Raw genomic sequence first — 16785 nt, 5'->3', positions numbered from 1 at the left:
CAGAAACTTTGAATGTCAATATATGAATTCATTATAAGTTTTAAGAACTGTGTAGTCTTTGGGGGAAAAAAAAAAAACTTTCTTTCTTTTTTAATTACAATTTAAAAATATACATCTTATTTCTATTTATTAGCACTCAGCATTTAATTTAGATTATTGTAATAGAACTTAGCATGTTTATTAAACAGGTACTGCTGGCTGGTGAAGATATTTTGGTCTATTTATTTATATACTCTGCGATATTACATAACCAGCACTATTGCATTATATATTCACTGTCTACAGTTTAAAAGGTATATTTGTAATATGCATACGTAAGTTTTCTAAGAGCCAGACAGAGAGAAGAAAATGTTTATGGAGCAAATTTTGTGCCAATATTCATCAAACAAATTCAGTGTTTTGCAAATAAACACAATTTGCTTTGCAAAGAAAACCTTGACTTTCAAACAAACACAAAGTGATTTGCAAATACAAAGCTCTATTTGAGAAAAAATGCAGAGGTATGGACAAATCTATGTATTATGTGTTAGTCGAATCGAATTGAGTCGAGTTTTTCTTTGCAAAGAAGATTGTTTATTTACAAAACTCTGTTTTTTTTTATTTTTTTTTATGAATATTGGCACAGAATTCGCTCCATAAATGTTCCACTTATAACTACTAGAAGAGTGCTGACTTTTCTATGCTGAGAAGAACCTCACTGTACACACGTGACCACGTGAAACATTAAAACATCATATTACATCCTCCTTTCTTAACAATATAGGACTGTTATTTACATCACCATATTACAACCATTCATCAAAATAATTACCAATATGAATCAAAATATACCATCACAAATATTGTCAAATACAATAATAAAAAAAACAAAATCAACAACCACAACAAAAATCCTTTCTCAAAATGACAATGATTGAATGAATGACAATAAATATCAAACAAGTTAAAAATATTCAATTACTGGCAGTTTAGAAAAACATATCTCATTAGTTAATGTCAGTCTCTATGTAGTATAGTCTCTGAATATTACCGGAGGTCTGACAATTCTTCCACTTCTTGTGTGAACTATTGATTCATCTGTGACACTAGGCAAGGTGACTGTTTCAGTTGGTTCCAGCGTTTCATTAGATACTGATAGCTGAGCCACACCAGTCTGTCTGCAGTGAATTGATTAGCCCACAAACACTGAAAGAAACCCACATAAAGGACGAATATGACATGATGTCAGAAGTGGAAGTTCAACAGTGCTTTAAAGTTGTGAATAAGTGCTGGATGAGGTATTCCCGGCGCAAACGAATGAACCGCACATGGTTGAAGTAAGTCTGTGTTTAGTTGGAGAAGGAGAAACAGGCTAGATTTAAGCCACCGTCGCCTCTAATACTTTCAGGCAATATTGCAGAGAATTGGCGGAGATGGGAGCAAAGATTTTCATTGTATATGACGGCAACTGGGGCTGATGAAAAGGATGAGAGTGTTAAAATAGCGATTTTGCTTCACACAAAAGGTGAAGAGGCATTGGAAGTTTATAACACTCTCACAATTGATTAAGACAACATGGAAAGTCATACTATGCAAGAGATTTTGCAAGCTTTTAAAGAGTACTGCAGCCCGCAGAAAAATACTGTGTTTGAACGACATCAATTTTGGTCACACAAGTTGGCCGATGGATTGTCCGTGGACAAATATGTTACAAAATCAAAGACTGTGAGTTTGGACAAAGTGAAAATGATAAGAGACGAAATGGTGTTTAGTTTAACAGATGCTCGAATGAAGGAACGACTGCTTAGAGAAACGAGGCTGAAGCTAGTGAAAGCATTGCATATCTGCAGAGCAGCCGAAGCAGCAAAACAATCATATCATGGTAATGCAGACAGGACAAATGGATTCAGAAGCGGCAATTCAAGTGATTACAAAGTCAAAAAGATACTTTGGAAAAATGAATTATAAAAGTAAAGAGAAAAATATGAATCAAGCTGCAAATGAATGTAGAAGATGTGGAAGGCTACATGAATTCAGACAATGTCCAGCATTTGGGGTAGAATCTCAGAAATGTGGAAGAAATAATCATCATCATGCAAAAATGTGTATGTCGAGGGGCCTGTTAAAAGCAAGACCTGCTGCAAGAGCATCAAGAACTGTTGACAACATTGAGAATGATATTGACATTGACATGCTCCACATTGGCACAATCCTGCGTATAAATTGAGATACATCAGTGGGACAGGATGATAAAGCATGGCATGTGAATGGTTATTTGAATGGAGTGGATGATACATGATTTGCAGGAAGCACGGTGTGGCTGTGAGTCTGTCTGCAGTGAATGGATTAGCCCACAAACACTGAAAAAACAACAACATTATAAAGGACACTTCCTGTAAAACGATGTAAACATGGTTCAGGTGGAGGAGCTGAGAGATGCATATGCAAATATGTTTCCAGGGTGACACAAATGCTCTGAAACGAGCTGAATAGGATGGACACTCGTACACACTTTCGGTCAGAGTAGAGAGAGGGAGAATTAAAGGATTGTCATTTTTTAAATTAATCAGTGTTTTGAAAATGTAACAATTAAGAGATCATCGTTTCAAAGGAACAGGCATTACTCTTCTCAAGTAATTACTGACAAAGAAGCCGTCAGAGATTTAATTAGCAAGCGCGCACACCTGCCGCGCCCCCTCTCCCTCTCTGTAGCGTATACACAGACCCCAGACAGGAAAACACAGCTTTACTGAGACGCGTAAGCTAGCAAAACATTTCAAGACTCATAAAGGATGTGAAACGATATGGAACCCGTATTAAATGAGGGAAACAGAGCTGCCCGTCCTCATGTTCAGATGCTATCGGTTAATTGGTTTTTTGGCTAAATGCTGTCGACGCTTTTGCAGACTCAGTAGCACATAATGAAACGTATTAAATACCTGGGTCAAACAGGACTCCTTAAATCTTCAACAAAACTTCCGAAAACATAAATAGTGCCATCTCATTATTAACATAGAGAAATAATTTTTGCATTGGCAACTTTGTGCTGAGGAGGGCGGCTGGTCTCCAGACGAAGCACGACATCTAGTGGTGAAAAAGGCACTGCAGCGATTTGTAGCAGCCAAGTGACATCACGTTGATTTTAGTAAGAAGCAAATGTGAAGTAGCACTTTTTAAGTTACGTACTAAATAAATGAGTTTTCATAAGTGCTGTGAAAAAACTCAGGAAAAGCTTGGTAAAGGAAGATACAGTGTCATTTACAGTTTAGAACTGTTTAACAGATACCTTAAAGATTAAAAATAATCTGCTTTATCAAAAAATACTAAAGGATTCCAATAAGAATATTGTTCTAATTAGAATTTTTATTATAATTTGGAACCATTTCAATGAGATTCTTATAGGACTTTTTTTTCCTGGGATCCACTGGCATACCAATTAAATCATTCTCTTTAATGAACATTGTGTCAGCAAACAAGCTACTGCAAAAAAAACGAAAAAAAAAAAAAATAATAATAATTTTTGGATAAGACCTAAATCCTTTGTACAGAAAGTCCTAGATAGGAATCGTACAGGAGTGGTTCCAAAATATGATAGAAATTCTAATAAAAATTCTGTACAATTTTCTTATTGGAAACCTTTAGGATTTTTTTTTTTGACAAGGGATACATAACGAAAAAATAGCTAATCTGCACATATGGGTTGAAAAGTTACACAAACAAAAACATAAAGATTGGAAAATCTTGACTTTATTCATAATTAGAGATGAAGCAAATCGAACTGATGCTTGATCAGGCATAAACATGTAAATATAAACAAAGACGGTTTAAGATTTAGAGCGACAATATCATATTAAAAATTAATTCTACTGTCTAAAGTAATAATGAAACAACAATTAAAATGACTGATGTACGTACGTACACACACACACACACACACACACACACACTCATCTGTGACTAAAGGTATAGTTAGAATTCATCGTGTTATAAAGATATACATTTAAATAATTTAACCCACTTTAGACATTAAAATGCTTATCTTTCTCTCTCTATCACACAGACACACTCAAATCTTTTGCGTGCTGGTTAATTCAAAAAGTTTCATCCTCTCCAGAACAGTGAGTCCATCTTTAAGACTCTGAGAATAAAATGAGAGATAGTGAGAGAGCTTAAATTTTAGGGAACGTCAGTATTTTGTACCATCTAATGGCACAGATGATCCCACCTTGGATCTGACAGGTTGTGTAAGTGTAGCATGGTCCTTTGGGAAGTCCAGGTTGCTCCTGGATTTCATCAGATCTGCAACAGGCATTTACAAATTCTGAATAAGTGCATGCTTATGCACTTATCTGTAACATGTCTGTTCTTGTAGATTTGCTTACCATATTTTAAACTCTGTTGTCTTGCTGGCGCCATCCTCAGTTTAGAGAAGTCACTTTGAGTTTTGACTTCTGAAGCAATCAACTCAGAGTCCAGCTCTTTAAAATACTAAAAAATAACATTTAAAATAGAAATACAGTGACAAAACTAGTGACAAAAACTTAACTTTGAAGTCGAAGTGAATTCTCTATGTAAGCATGGGTTGAATTAGCTTTAGGGTTAACTTTTGTGAATAAAACAATGTAACTTACACAAATGTGTCACAATGATAATTTTTTACTTATAATAATAATTAATTTTTTTTGTATTAACTGACTACAAAATTACTCAATATTCAACTATTAATATGTTTTAATTTTAAAAAAAGGTGTTACCGTATTTCCTGCCTGCAGTTCCAGTTTAAGTGAGTTGATCTCCTGTTTCAGACACTTAATCTCTGATTCCTTTACTCTGAGATTTACCTACAGCATCAAAGAATGAGACAGAGCACATCTGTTTCTACACATTTATACTTTATAGCACCTTTGATGTAATATACTCTGACATAATCTCATCTGAGTAGTAATAAAACCCATGAAGGCTTCTTTTGTGGAAGCCGATTAAATGCACTCAACCGAGAGTGCAGATAACTTTAATCTGCGTTCAGTCAACCATCCCCTGCTAATTTTAGTAGTACAAGTCAAATTTGGGCACTTTGCCATATGAAAGGGTATCAAGTTTTACCTCCAGCTGATACACGTCTTTCTCCTGAGACGACTGGGAATGTTTCACCTCCCCATTCATGTGTGAATGCATCATGGATAATTCAGCAGCCAAAAACTCATTTAATTCTTAGAAAAATGCATGATACATGTGTAAGATAAGCAGTAAAGCAATGGCTGTGTGGATATGCACATTTTTGTGTGCACGTGCACGTACCTGGTTGTGAAAGCGAAGTTCCTGGTTCTCTCTCTGTGTTGTACTCAATGCTTCCCTTTCTGTTTCTACAGTCCGATTCAAATTATTATTTTCCAGGCATTTCTGAGAATACTGTTCTGACAACACTTCCAGCTCCCTGTGCAATGTTTCCAGCTCCTCACTACAGAAAATGCACAATGAGGCATATAGTTAATATGTAGTACTGCAACCATAAATTGATTTTTGATGTTGTGGCTGTCAGTTCTCAGAGTACTGACAGACATATCACACGCACTTGTATTGTGCACGAAGCTGGCGGATGTCCACATTGGCTCCATTTTGCAGGGCTTTCTGTGTCTTGTCCATTTCCTCTTTATGAGCTTTCCTCATAGCCTCAATGGCTGGAAAACAACAAAAAATATTTAAAAAACTGGTCAGACGGAACTATCAAGACTAAGAAGCAGAGAAGCTAGATCATCATTTGTATGTCTAAGCATGCAGAGAACAAATTTACATTTATTCATTTAGCAGATCCTTTTATCCATAGTTAAATACAAGAGAGTAGCACAGATTTGGAACAAACCCCATGTACTGTAAGAGTGCTTAAAGGGACAGTTCACACAAAAATACAAATTGTCATAGTTTTCTCAAACTCATGACTTACAAATCTATTTGACTTCTTACGAGGAGATCATAAGTAGTTACTTAGCAGAATGTCCAAGATGCTCTTCTCACAATAACAGTTAATGGTGACCACAACTGTCACTGTTTCCTATTCACTTTCACAGAATCGCAAAAGATCAAGAGTGTACATTTTAAAGGTTTACAATGAAAAGTATTTGCATGGTCTTGTGAACGGGAGCTTGTGTTAAAAGTAGCACCTGCAATGGTGGCATTCGTCTCTTCCTTCAGTACTCTTTCTCGCTCCTCTGTCAGTCTCTCCACCTCTTTCTGATGCTGCCTCTGCATCTCCTCAATCACTCGCTGGTGGCTGTCTTCCATAATGCTGAAACCATGCTCATACGTGGCCTAAGGCACATAAAGACATGGCGTACCTTCATCTTTGTGTATAATTACATGTTAATCTCACGCTGTAACAAGAAGACTGTGCATACCTTGATGGTTTCCAGGTCAAGCTGGAAGGCTTTGACATCCTGGTTATTAAGATCCGTCCTCAAACAAGTCACTTCTGTCTCAAGCTCTCTGATTCGGTCTTGCAGAGCAGTCACCTGCTCAGTCTCTTCATTCTCCTCTAGTTCTGGGAGAGTTGCAGCTTTTGGCCTTGACAAGTTTTGAATGTAATATTCGTGGAGACGGCTCATCTCCTCTTCATGGATTTTCTGGAGCTCTTGGAGCTTCTCCTCAAACTCCAAATGCAATTTTTCAGCTTCTTCCCTCCTCAATTGAGCATTGGTCTCTGCTGAAACACGATCTTGCTCTGCCTTTTCGACAACAACACGCTCCTCGCGCAGCTTCTCTTCATAATGCTCTGTCTGTTCCTGGAAAAAAGTCTCCATGCTACGACACACGGCACGACATTTGCACTCAGCCTGCTCTCTCTGTTCGCGTAGGGCACTCATCTCTTGCTGCAGGGCCGAACGGAGACGACAGGCCATGTATGCCAAAGTGGCTTGACAAATTGCAGCCCTCAGGATGGCTGAGGGTAGTTCACCAGGAAGGTCGACCTCTCTAACATTAGACTGTAGCTGTGTTGAGAGATTCTGCAGTGACTGGGCCTGAGCACGGAGCTCTTCCACCAGACTCTTTCTGCAAGCAAGCTGTACCTCGGAGCCCTCAAGTAAAAGATCGGTCTCCAGTTCATCATCCATTTGTTCACTGTAAGGTGCAAGTTCTGGCGGGCTAATGTCAGCAAGTTTGGACCCCTGCTTTGAGCAATTTTCCATTTTGGTTCCAGATGAGGAACCCTCTGGCCAAGGCAAGACATAAAAAAGCTCAGATCCCTTTTGCTCCTGTGAGGGATGAGTACAGAGAGTATGTATGAGGTATGTCATCTCTGCTCTTACACACAGTCTATGGATTGCACTTTCACTCAGTGTACTGTCTACCAGATCTTGCTCAAGAGGGTCCAAGAAGATCTGGGAGTAACTAGGTGCTACAGGCCCATTATGACTGCCTCCTTGAGCAATCCTAAGCACCTGGACATGCACCTCTGACAATTTATTAAGCAACTTTGAGCTGGGATGCTCAAGTGCAGAGGCAATCCTTTGGATAATCAGTGCCTCCAGTGACAAAACTCTGCTGGCCATCTCTAGAGCTTGATTTCTCCCTGAACTCTCGCCAACCAACCTCCAGCTTGCAGGTTTTCCATCATCATAAAGGGAGATTTTAGATTTGTCTGAGGTTCTGTCTAAAGCTGTTCCCTGCAGGCTATGCAAAGCTTCAGTAAAACTTGGCAGAGCATCCACAGAGAGTCGACCCTCCGGATTCTGGAGGGAACTGTGCGAGCACCAAGAATCATTGAGTGCATGCGGTCCAGTGTTGAGTTGTTGCTGTTGCTGAAGATGCATGGTAAGCTCCTGGAGTCGCTCTTCGGTGTCACACAACTTGCGCTCTAGTGCCTGGATCACGGAGATCACTCTATGTGACTCGTCTCCCTGAGTAGTAGGTTGCATTTCCGAATCACTCTGCCCTTTCAGTCTGCATTGTTGTGGCTCAATCAATGCCTCACAGAGAACATAAGCTTCAGAAGAATGGGTTTGTGCTTCCTTGAGCCTTTGTTCTGTCTCCTCTAAACTACTGCCCAGGATGGCCATCTTAAGAAGCACTTCCTGTAGTTCTCGTTCCTTCCTGTCTAACTCTCGCTGTTGCTGCTCCAGCTGGGTTTGAAAGCGCTCCTCACTTACCCTCTCACAGTCCAGCAGAGCACCTCGCAAACTCTGTATCTCCTCACAAGCTTTTTCATAATCATGCTCCATGTCATAATAAAGGGTCTCTTCAGTTTGGAGGCGTGCCTGCAGACGACAGACCTCACTGTCTGACTCTTCCAGCTGATTTTGTAACTCCTGGCACCTTCGCCGAAGTTCGTCAGTAACGTCCCCTGTTGGGCATTTCTGCAGCTCAGCCTCTTTCTGCCTCAGACGCTCCTCCAGTTCCTTCGATCGCTGTTCTGATTGGTCAAGGCTGTCACTGAAGCTCTTCCTCTCTCGTTCTTGGCTCTCTTGCAGGAGGCGCAGGTGCCTCTGTAGCCTGACCTCTTTCAAGGCTTGCGCCTCTTCAGTTGCTTTAAGCCGACCAGTTACCTCTTCCAACCGTCCACGCAGACTCTCCAGCACCTCCTCACGCTCCTTCAGAAGAGTTTCTGCCTCTTGAATCTTTAACTCTGTCCTCTGAAGACATTCCTTGCTGTCATTAAGCTCAGCTTGGAGTCGGGCCTCACTAAGTCTTAACTCCCTTTCTTGAGTCTGATTCCTCTCGTGCTCAGCCTTCAATTCTCTACGCAGGCTCTGAAGCTCCACATCCCACTGCCATTCTGTCTGCGCTGAGGATGAAGAGAAGGTGACTGGCAATGGAGATGTGGAGCGATCAACCTGTAATGAATTGTGAGACTTTGTTTACAACCATGACAAATTATATGTAAAAAGTGCATTTGAATTAAGTATGTAGACATTGGAACACCAGAACCATATTTGCTTGTTATGCTACCTGCTTTTCCTCTTTGGGTTTAGCTTTCAGTAGTTCACCATGGCTGTCACAGTGGACATATACGCTTCCTCCATCAACCTCTAAGCTGTCTGGGCTGATTGATTCTGGGGAGGTGCGACTGGACACTGCCATAAGTGATAAGTTCGATGGTATATCAGCTGACATGATATTTAAGCTTTGCCTCTGAGAGATTCTTTTTTTCTTAAGATATTCATTATCTGATGCCTCAGAGGCTGAACGTGTTATCTGGTCTTCAGGGGTTGATGCAGGTGCAGGAGGCACCGAGTGCTCACTGTTATGGTTCCACTGCCTTCCGGATGGATCATTTGACAACTCCTCTTTATGCTGTTTACAACTTAATTCTGCCCAATCAAAGGTTTTGTAACGCCCCTCTCTACGGCGCTCACGGATGCGACTCCTTTGCTCTGCCTCCTGGGGAACTGTACTGCATTGGCAGGAGCTTGTACGAGCATGTGCACTAGTCATTGGCACCTTTTGAGGGATTAAACTAAAGGAAGAACAGAAGTGGCTATGATTAAGATATTTAAATTATATTTCTGAAATTGTAGTTGTGTGCGTTATACCATACACTTCATTTAAATTAAAAGAAACAATCATGGTCATGAAAACACATTCAAACCTGGGTTTTATAGCAGGATTTTTCCTTGTATAGCATAGGGAAAAAGATAAAAAGCAGAGTGAAAGAGTCAACCCACTAACATGTGATGCTGTTTTGTGAGAAGAATACAGCAATAAATGTATTGGGCTTTAATACCAATGTATGAAATAAGCATAGTGGATAAATATATTTTTGGGAATGGCAGCTAGTTTTGATGTTGTACCATGTGACATCAGGGGCAATGGTGGGATGAATGTTTTTCATTACTGCCTGGACCCAGTTGCGTCGTATCCCATAAGTCATTGCACAGAGGGTAAAGACTCCATTCTTTGTCTGTATGAAAAGAGTGATGAATAAAGTCAATGCAACAGACAAATACATAAGCTTAAAGTTTAGCTAATATACACTCACGTGAATCTGAAAGCCATAGTTCCTTTGTACAGGGAAATCTGTAACATCATAGCAAGTAGACAAGTTGATCTCACCATCCACATCAGCTGCCTAAGACACAAAACACAGAAAGACCTTTTAACTGAAAATGGCAAATCAGTTTTTATGATGATTCTTTATAGACTGAACATCACAAATCACTTTACCTCTTCTGCTGCAGAGTCACGATAGAATCTCAAAGTCTGGTCAGTAAGAACAAACCAGTGTTTCCGCCACTAGAGACAGAGAACATCAGACCACTTCACACAGAAAAAATCATGAACAAGTAGACTGAGATCATGCACTCAAATCTCAAAATCACCTTTCCATCTTCTCCCAGTCTAGACATCCATCCCTTTTTGAAATTAAGGAGGTCAGGCTGAGAGGAAAAGAGCATTATGGTAGCAATGACATATGTGATATGAATGATCAATTATAATTAATTTGATACATTTGACGCCAAATCCCAATTTATTAGATTTAAATTTATAATCAATTTACAGCCATAATAAAAATACACATTAGAATCATTCTTATTTGTTTTGGTTGTACTGTACTTACTGTGGCCGTGGAATCAAGCGGTCTGCGCTCCAGCGATTTGGAGCGGAGACTACATGACATCAGATGTTGTGAGTGATCAGGAATATCATTAGGGAAGGAATCCTGAGATGTACTGACAGTTGTCTTATGGTCATTTTGTTCAGTAGAGGAAGTAGTGAAGGTTGAGGGGGGAAGCTCAGTATCCAGAAATGAACCCTCTTGTTGAACAGCTTCCTGAGATCGCCTAGAAACAAGCATGCATACATATAAAAGAAAGTGTCTATCAGTTTTAGATTCAACTTTGAGCTCTACAAAATCTAAAACTATCAAAATTTCTGAATGTATATGTGAAAAAAATAGAGACAGGAAAGGGTAAGACCGAAACAGTGGGTAATATGCAATACAGGCCATTTGGAATTCACCATGCACACATCATACTGGTTTCATCATCAATGTCAAGATATATACAGAAAATAAACAGAACACCTCAAACTGATATGATCTACAAAACTGTTTAAACTAACTGCAAACATTTGTTTGAGGAGCATCAATGCAGTGCTGCCAATCATTTTAAAATTTAAAGACATAACTTTGACAAACATAACGTGAATATATTTGGATGAAAATGGCAAATGGGAATGCAAGCAGCTCGGTTTGATGTGACTGATGGAGATGGGATGAAGTCTCCTGAAAGACAAGCAGAGAAGAGTGCTTTTGACATGCTGTGGAAGGAATGGCAAAAACATGATGAACACTAGAGGGAGCCTCAAACATTACACATAAAAACCAACTCTGTACAATTGGTGTAATGAGGGAATCAGAAGCACAATGAACCTGTCTCACCTGTGCCGACTTCCAAACAGCCGGTGTACTTTTCTTCTTGGGCTGGGTGATTCATGTCTGAGTGTGTGTGTCATGGATGTGTGTGATTGCCTCTCCCCATTGGACTCCAAACTTCTCTCCCAAGAGAAACCTACCACATCTTCAGGATCAACCCCACATGCCCCCTGTGAATTGTGATTAGTTGGTGGAGGGAAGGGGGAGGGGCTAAGGGACATTGTGGTAGGAAACATACACAGATGTGCGGCAGATGAAGAAACAGAAACACAGTCAGACCTGGAGTCAGTGTGTGCTTGTGCATCCACAACACTTGGACTTGGACTTGGACTTGTCTTCTCCAGAGACGAATAGCCGCTTTCAGTGCCCAATCGATTCTTAGTGCCTGAGAGAGCAAATAAAAGCAAAGTAATGGGCTGAACCTGGGGGGAGGGGGGATTTAAGCAGTTTTATATATATATATATATATATATATATATATATATATATATATATATATATATATATATATATATATATATATATATATATACATATAAAAATATAACAAACATAGTAATAAGTGTCATGTGCAGAATAGCATAAATATAAACAGTTTGACATTTCACATAAAAATGAAGTTCTGTCATCATTTGCTCTTTACATCTTTTGACTTTCTTCCATGGAAACAAACCTTCTAAAGAGCAGATGCCATAATGAACTTTATGGATCTGTATGAATAAAGCTTTGGGTGAAAAACAGATTGAAATCTGCCCTCGTTGCCCTTTCAAACAGACGTCGTCAGATGTCAAATTTATAAAAGAATCATTTGAGCTGGTTTTGTAAACCTGATCGACAGATTCATTAAAAATATCACTCAAAAGAACGAACTGATCACATGTTTCACAGGTTTAGAATGATGACAGGATTTACATTTTCATGCAAACTACACCGAATTCTTACCTAGAAAAATGAACAATATTTTTAGCTACTACCTACCTTTATTTCCTAAGCTGACAAATCAGTAACTACTACAACCGTGAACAAGTACATCCAGTTAGTCACAAGTCCACACACAAAGGCCAGTCTGAGGTCATACCGTCTGTGTCAGAGCAGCCCGAGGACTGACTGAGTGATGAAGAGAGAGAGGACCCAAGCTTGGCATCGAGTGATGAAGCATTACCAGTGTTGGAAGGAACCCCGACTTCACCACTGCGTGACTCCTCCTCCAGCTCCATCTCTGAGGAGAGCATCAAGACCTCCTCCACCGTGCTCACCACGATACCTCTTCTGTCATTTTTGGTGGCCCCTTTAGTATTACTGATGCTACTTCTGCTACTGCCTTTAGTGGCACCGCTGGTACTAGTGCGAGCATTATCACTGATGGACACTTTAGTGCCGTTATTATTACTAGAACCGATGCTGCCTTGTCGTTTAATGCTGCTGGTGAAACTATTTCCAGAAGTGCTACTTCTTTTAGCAGCAGCACCACCACTTTGGTTTTCTGCTGTCTGCTGAGAGAGAAAGAGAGGGGCAGAGAATATAGGTGAGTAAATCAGAGATTGACAGGCTGCACACAAGCGCTCTGCAAGCGAAATCCAATTGGAACAGCTGATATAGGAAAAGCCTCTCTTTCTATATACAACCTGCCTGACAAACAAGCACACGTCTTTTGCACTCTGCTCCCACTTTGCAAACTCTTCACCCTCCCCGGGGGGGATGCTCAATAATCCTGTCCAGATCACTTAAGTTAATTCTATTAAACTTCTATCTGACTAACACTTCAAAATACACAAACACACAAAATACAGGAACACAGCATTTCATGTACATGCTGTTAATTGTTGCAGCACGGTGGAATGGCACTTTCACACACTAGATCAATTTGCTCTGTTGTCAGCAGAAAGAATATGCAGAAGGGAGATAGAGAGGGATTAGTAAATCAACTGGACAGAAAGATGGGCACAGCACTTAGAAATGTAATTAAAGTAAAGAATAGGGGTGGAGGAGGAGCACATTTAAAGGAACAGTACTCTAAAACAGCATTGTTCTTTCAACATTACTGTGATCTAAAACCAAGCTTTTTGCACTCATTTAAGCCTACTAATCTGTAACAAATCATTTATATGCTTGCTTCTATATATAAATTGATAAATCAGTTAGATAATAGACATGTATCTTAGTATCATATGGTATTCTAAGTGTGCACTGAGATATTGTGATCTCCAAATCTGGATATCTAATCCATTTACCGCTGAACAATTAGTACTAAATCATGCTATATGTTTAGTGCATCTAAACCTTGCAGATCACAAATTAAATACTGACAAATCAGAAGACAAAAAAATATGCAAGCGGGAAATTAGACAAATCTTTTGATTCTAAATCTTTTGCGCTACAATATAATTCTGGGATAAACTGCTGAGGAAACAACTGAAAATCCACGGGAATCCCTAGATAAAAATAAATATACTAAAAAGTATTTCACATACATTAATTTCATGCTAAGTATACTACAAATACATTTACATATTTATGTGCTTAATAAAATACCCTGCAATTATACTTTTAATATATTAAACTGCTATACTTAAAGTCTGCTAAGTTGGAACAACTAATTTTGTGCTTAATGCACTTTAATTGTGCGGCTGTAGTGCTGAAGTCCAACTAAAGATATACTGAAGTATATTTGATTGTGCTAAAGTGGAACGATTGCAAGTATACTTCAGGTACACTTTAAATATCTTGCATTTAAAGACTCAATTATATATTGATATTACTCAAAGATCATACAATCCTCATCAACAGTTACATTAAAACACATTTTAGGCTTAATATTAAATGTGCATTGTGCACAAGTAGTACTCCAAATTAAGTTTAATTACAATTTTTATATCAGTCTCAAGTGATATGTTAGTAAATACGTTAATAGATTTGAACTATACTTAGTATGAAATAAATATATTTTATATATAGAATTTTTTTTACTAGGGATACTACATTAAATGTTCCAGTTATTCATATTCTACCAAAGAAAATATGCTGGAAAGATATTAGGCAGGATACTGGTATTGCCTGTCACAGAACATGATTGTTTGAAATAGCATTAAATATGAACGAGACTCACTTGCGGTGGTTGTGCTGGATCCTTCCCCTTCTTCTTCTGATTTGATTTAGCAGCTTTGGGGTAAACAATCAGATTTTCCTGCCACCTAAATGAAACAAACAACCTTAAATTCAAACACACGGCAGACCCCAAAATTGACCCAGGCTGGAAATTGCACGCATATGCAAACTCAAACAAGCTTTCAGATTTCTCTTACTTCTGCTTTCTGGACATCATGCTTCAAGACTAAAAACCTCCAGTTGCAAGGAAACAGAATAACAAGCAATAAAAGAACAACCCTGAACAGAAACAGTTCTAAAACTGGTGTTCTCAACACAGATTGAAACACACACACACACTAATCCAAGACTCCTTGACACCTTTTATTACACTCTTAAGGGATTAGATCAACCTGGCTGAGATTTAGTGACTTATAACACTTAAGTAGAAACAGAGGGATGAGACTGAAGACAGAGAGAAAGAGAAGATTTCAACTACTACTGAAACTAGTGAACAGAGCTGAGATTTTGGCACAAAACAAGAAATTTATCAACTTGACTTCACCTCTTTTGTTCTGTTACATCCCAACATATGATTGTATACTATAATGTATATCAACTGGGATAAAAAAAACAACTAATGGCAAAATAGGTGTTATGTGTGGCCATGTTCACACCACAGGTCAGTGAGTGTGTTACCTACTGATGCTGAAGCTGTCTGTGCTCTCTGTTCGGATGTAGTAGTCTCTATCAGTGAAGCACAAACAGTTCTGGAAGCCAGTTTGAGATACCTCACAGCATTGGGACATATTTACACTTCCTTGGGGCAATGTACCTGGCTAGATGAAATGTCGCTCTGTCATTGTACAGAGAAGATAAGATTTTAATAATCATACATTTTTGATGGACGGTCCAAAAGTCAAATCAAATCTTATTGGGTTTTTGTCAATGAAACCAAGGTGAAGACATATTATTGTAGGCCAGACTGGAAGTTATAGTCTTCAAAAGCACTCTATTAATGATAATGCTAAATGGAAATCATTATGAAAAGAGTCAAAATACACACATTTATGTTCTGGTGTCAGTGATGGGATACTTAAGCTTGGGATAGTCAGGTACATAAGACAATAAAGGTTAGGAAACACTGCATGAAGAACAGGTAAAACCTCACTATCTCATACAGAGAGTATCTTAGAAGCCCATGCTCGTAAAGCACAAAATATCTCCTCTGCCATTTCTATAACAGAGATGGCAAAGAAAGATCAAGCTGTTGATCTAGGCGTTGATAGAGTTCATATTAACGGCCTGTATCTGATGGAAAGAATCTTTTAAAATGCCAGTGTCATCACCCGTTTCCTGAGACCACAAATGCTGAAGTCAGTGTCCTCTGGGGCCAGCCCATGAAGAGTCTGAGACAGAGAAAGGTATCTACTAAATAAAATAAAATAAAAAGATCAATGTCAATTAAAAAGTAAAAAAAAAAATCAATTATATCCTCACCTGAAACAGATCTGCTTCGCTGAGTTTGTGCGAATCAGTTTTGAAGTAGGTTTGACATTGACTTTTATTGAAGATGTTTGCCTGAAAGCGATGACACCGATTCTCGCGTGCAGAAAGCATCATTTATTTTTTTTAGTGAAGTAAAATGGCTAAATAACTCATTTCAAAAGACGATTGTGTTTTTACTTTTTTAAGAAAATGGTAAGGTGATTTCTCGTTGTCTTCATTTATTAATGGTGTCTGTGCCGTTCATGTGTTTTATTTTCCTGTCTTTCAGTCTTTCAGTTATTTCACTGATTGTTACAGTAGAGGGATACCTGAGTGATACACGGATCTAAACGCAATATTAACATATGATGGAAAGTCACCACAATGGCGTCTCCTAGCTGTACTGCTAACTAATTAGTTTCTTGGAAGGGATTTTGATACATACCAGTGATTCGATTCTTTTGAACCCGTTCACCAGAAAGATTTATTCAGATTCGTTCAGGGGCTGCAATATAACTTTTGTTGATACTGAAATGTTTAAAACCATGTAGAAGTTATTTTACTTTTATGTAAAAATAATATGTCTGGTTTCTTATAGCCTAAGTGCATCTCTTTTTGCTTTGACTTCCTAAGGGGGTAGGTTTTTTTTTTTTTTATGTTTTCAAACTTTTCATTTTTATACAGTGTGGTATGCTGCCACTTGACCTTAGTACATTGTAAATTTATTGTAAAGTTATGTCCAGTTATTTCAAAATGTTTTTTTTTTGGAAAATGCCCTGAACAATAAATTAAAAAGACAATAAAATCACTTTAAGTTAATCAAACTAACAATAGAAAGGTCAGGTTGTGAGCAGTTGCATTATGGGGTA

At 38.6% G+C, this 16785-nt stretch overlaps 1 protein-coding gene across 6 annotated transcripts; it reads right to left on the bottom strand.

Moving 5' to 3' along the window:
- Positions 1-3723: 3723 nt before the first annotated feature.
- On the bottom strand, positions 3724-16515 carry LOC109055148 (myosin phosphatase Rho-interacting protein). Of its 6 annotated transcripts, XM_042720494.1 has the most exons (22): positions 15929-16515; positions 15778-15837; positions 15128-15267; positions 14451-14535; positions 12423-12837; positions 11624-11729; positions 10529-10751; positions 10290-10346; positions 10135-10203; positions 9950-10039; positions 9762-9871; positions 9560-9583; positions 8920-9427; positions 6372-8804; positions 6138-6285; positions 5552-5657; positions 5278-5437; positions 5083-5190; positions 4734-4820; positions 4362-4467; positions 4205-4278; positions 3724-4117 (listed from the first exon to the last, which is right to left on the bottom strand). In XM_042720494.1, the coding sequence occupies exons 1-22, from the start codon at positions 16049-16051 to the stop codon at positions 4046-4048; spliced, it is 5304 nt and encodes a 1767-aa protein (XP_042576428.1). In that variant the 5' UTR covers positions 16052-16515; the 3' UTR covers positions 3724-4045. The 6 variants fall into 6 exon arrangements, with proteins under 6 accessions (XP_042576428.1, XP_042576429.1, XP_042576430.1 ...); XM_042720495.1 differs by lacking the exons at positions 15778-15837; positions 15929-16515 and having other exon boundaries at positions 11351-11729; positions 14647-15237; XM_042720496.1 differs by lacking the exons at positions 15778-15837; positions 15929-16515 and having other exon boundaries at positions 11351-11729; positions 12423-12834; positions 14647-15237.
- Positions 16516-16785: the final 270 nt, after the last annotated feature.

This window comes from Cyprinus carpio, chromosome B3, assembly GCF_018340385.1.
Source record: "Cyprinus carpio isolate SPL01 chromosome B3, ASM1834038v1, whole genome shotgun sequence".
NCBI classification, from domain to species: Eukaryota; Metazoa; Chordata; class Actinopteri; order Cypriniformes; family Cyprinidae; genus Cyprinus; species Cyprinus carpio.
The sequence above is the reverse complement of the archived record's forward strand: the minus strand, read 5'-3'. Positions and strand labels throughout refer to the sequence as shown.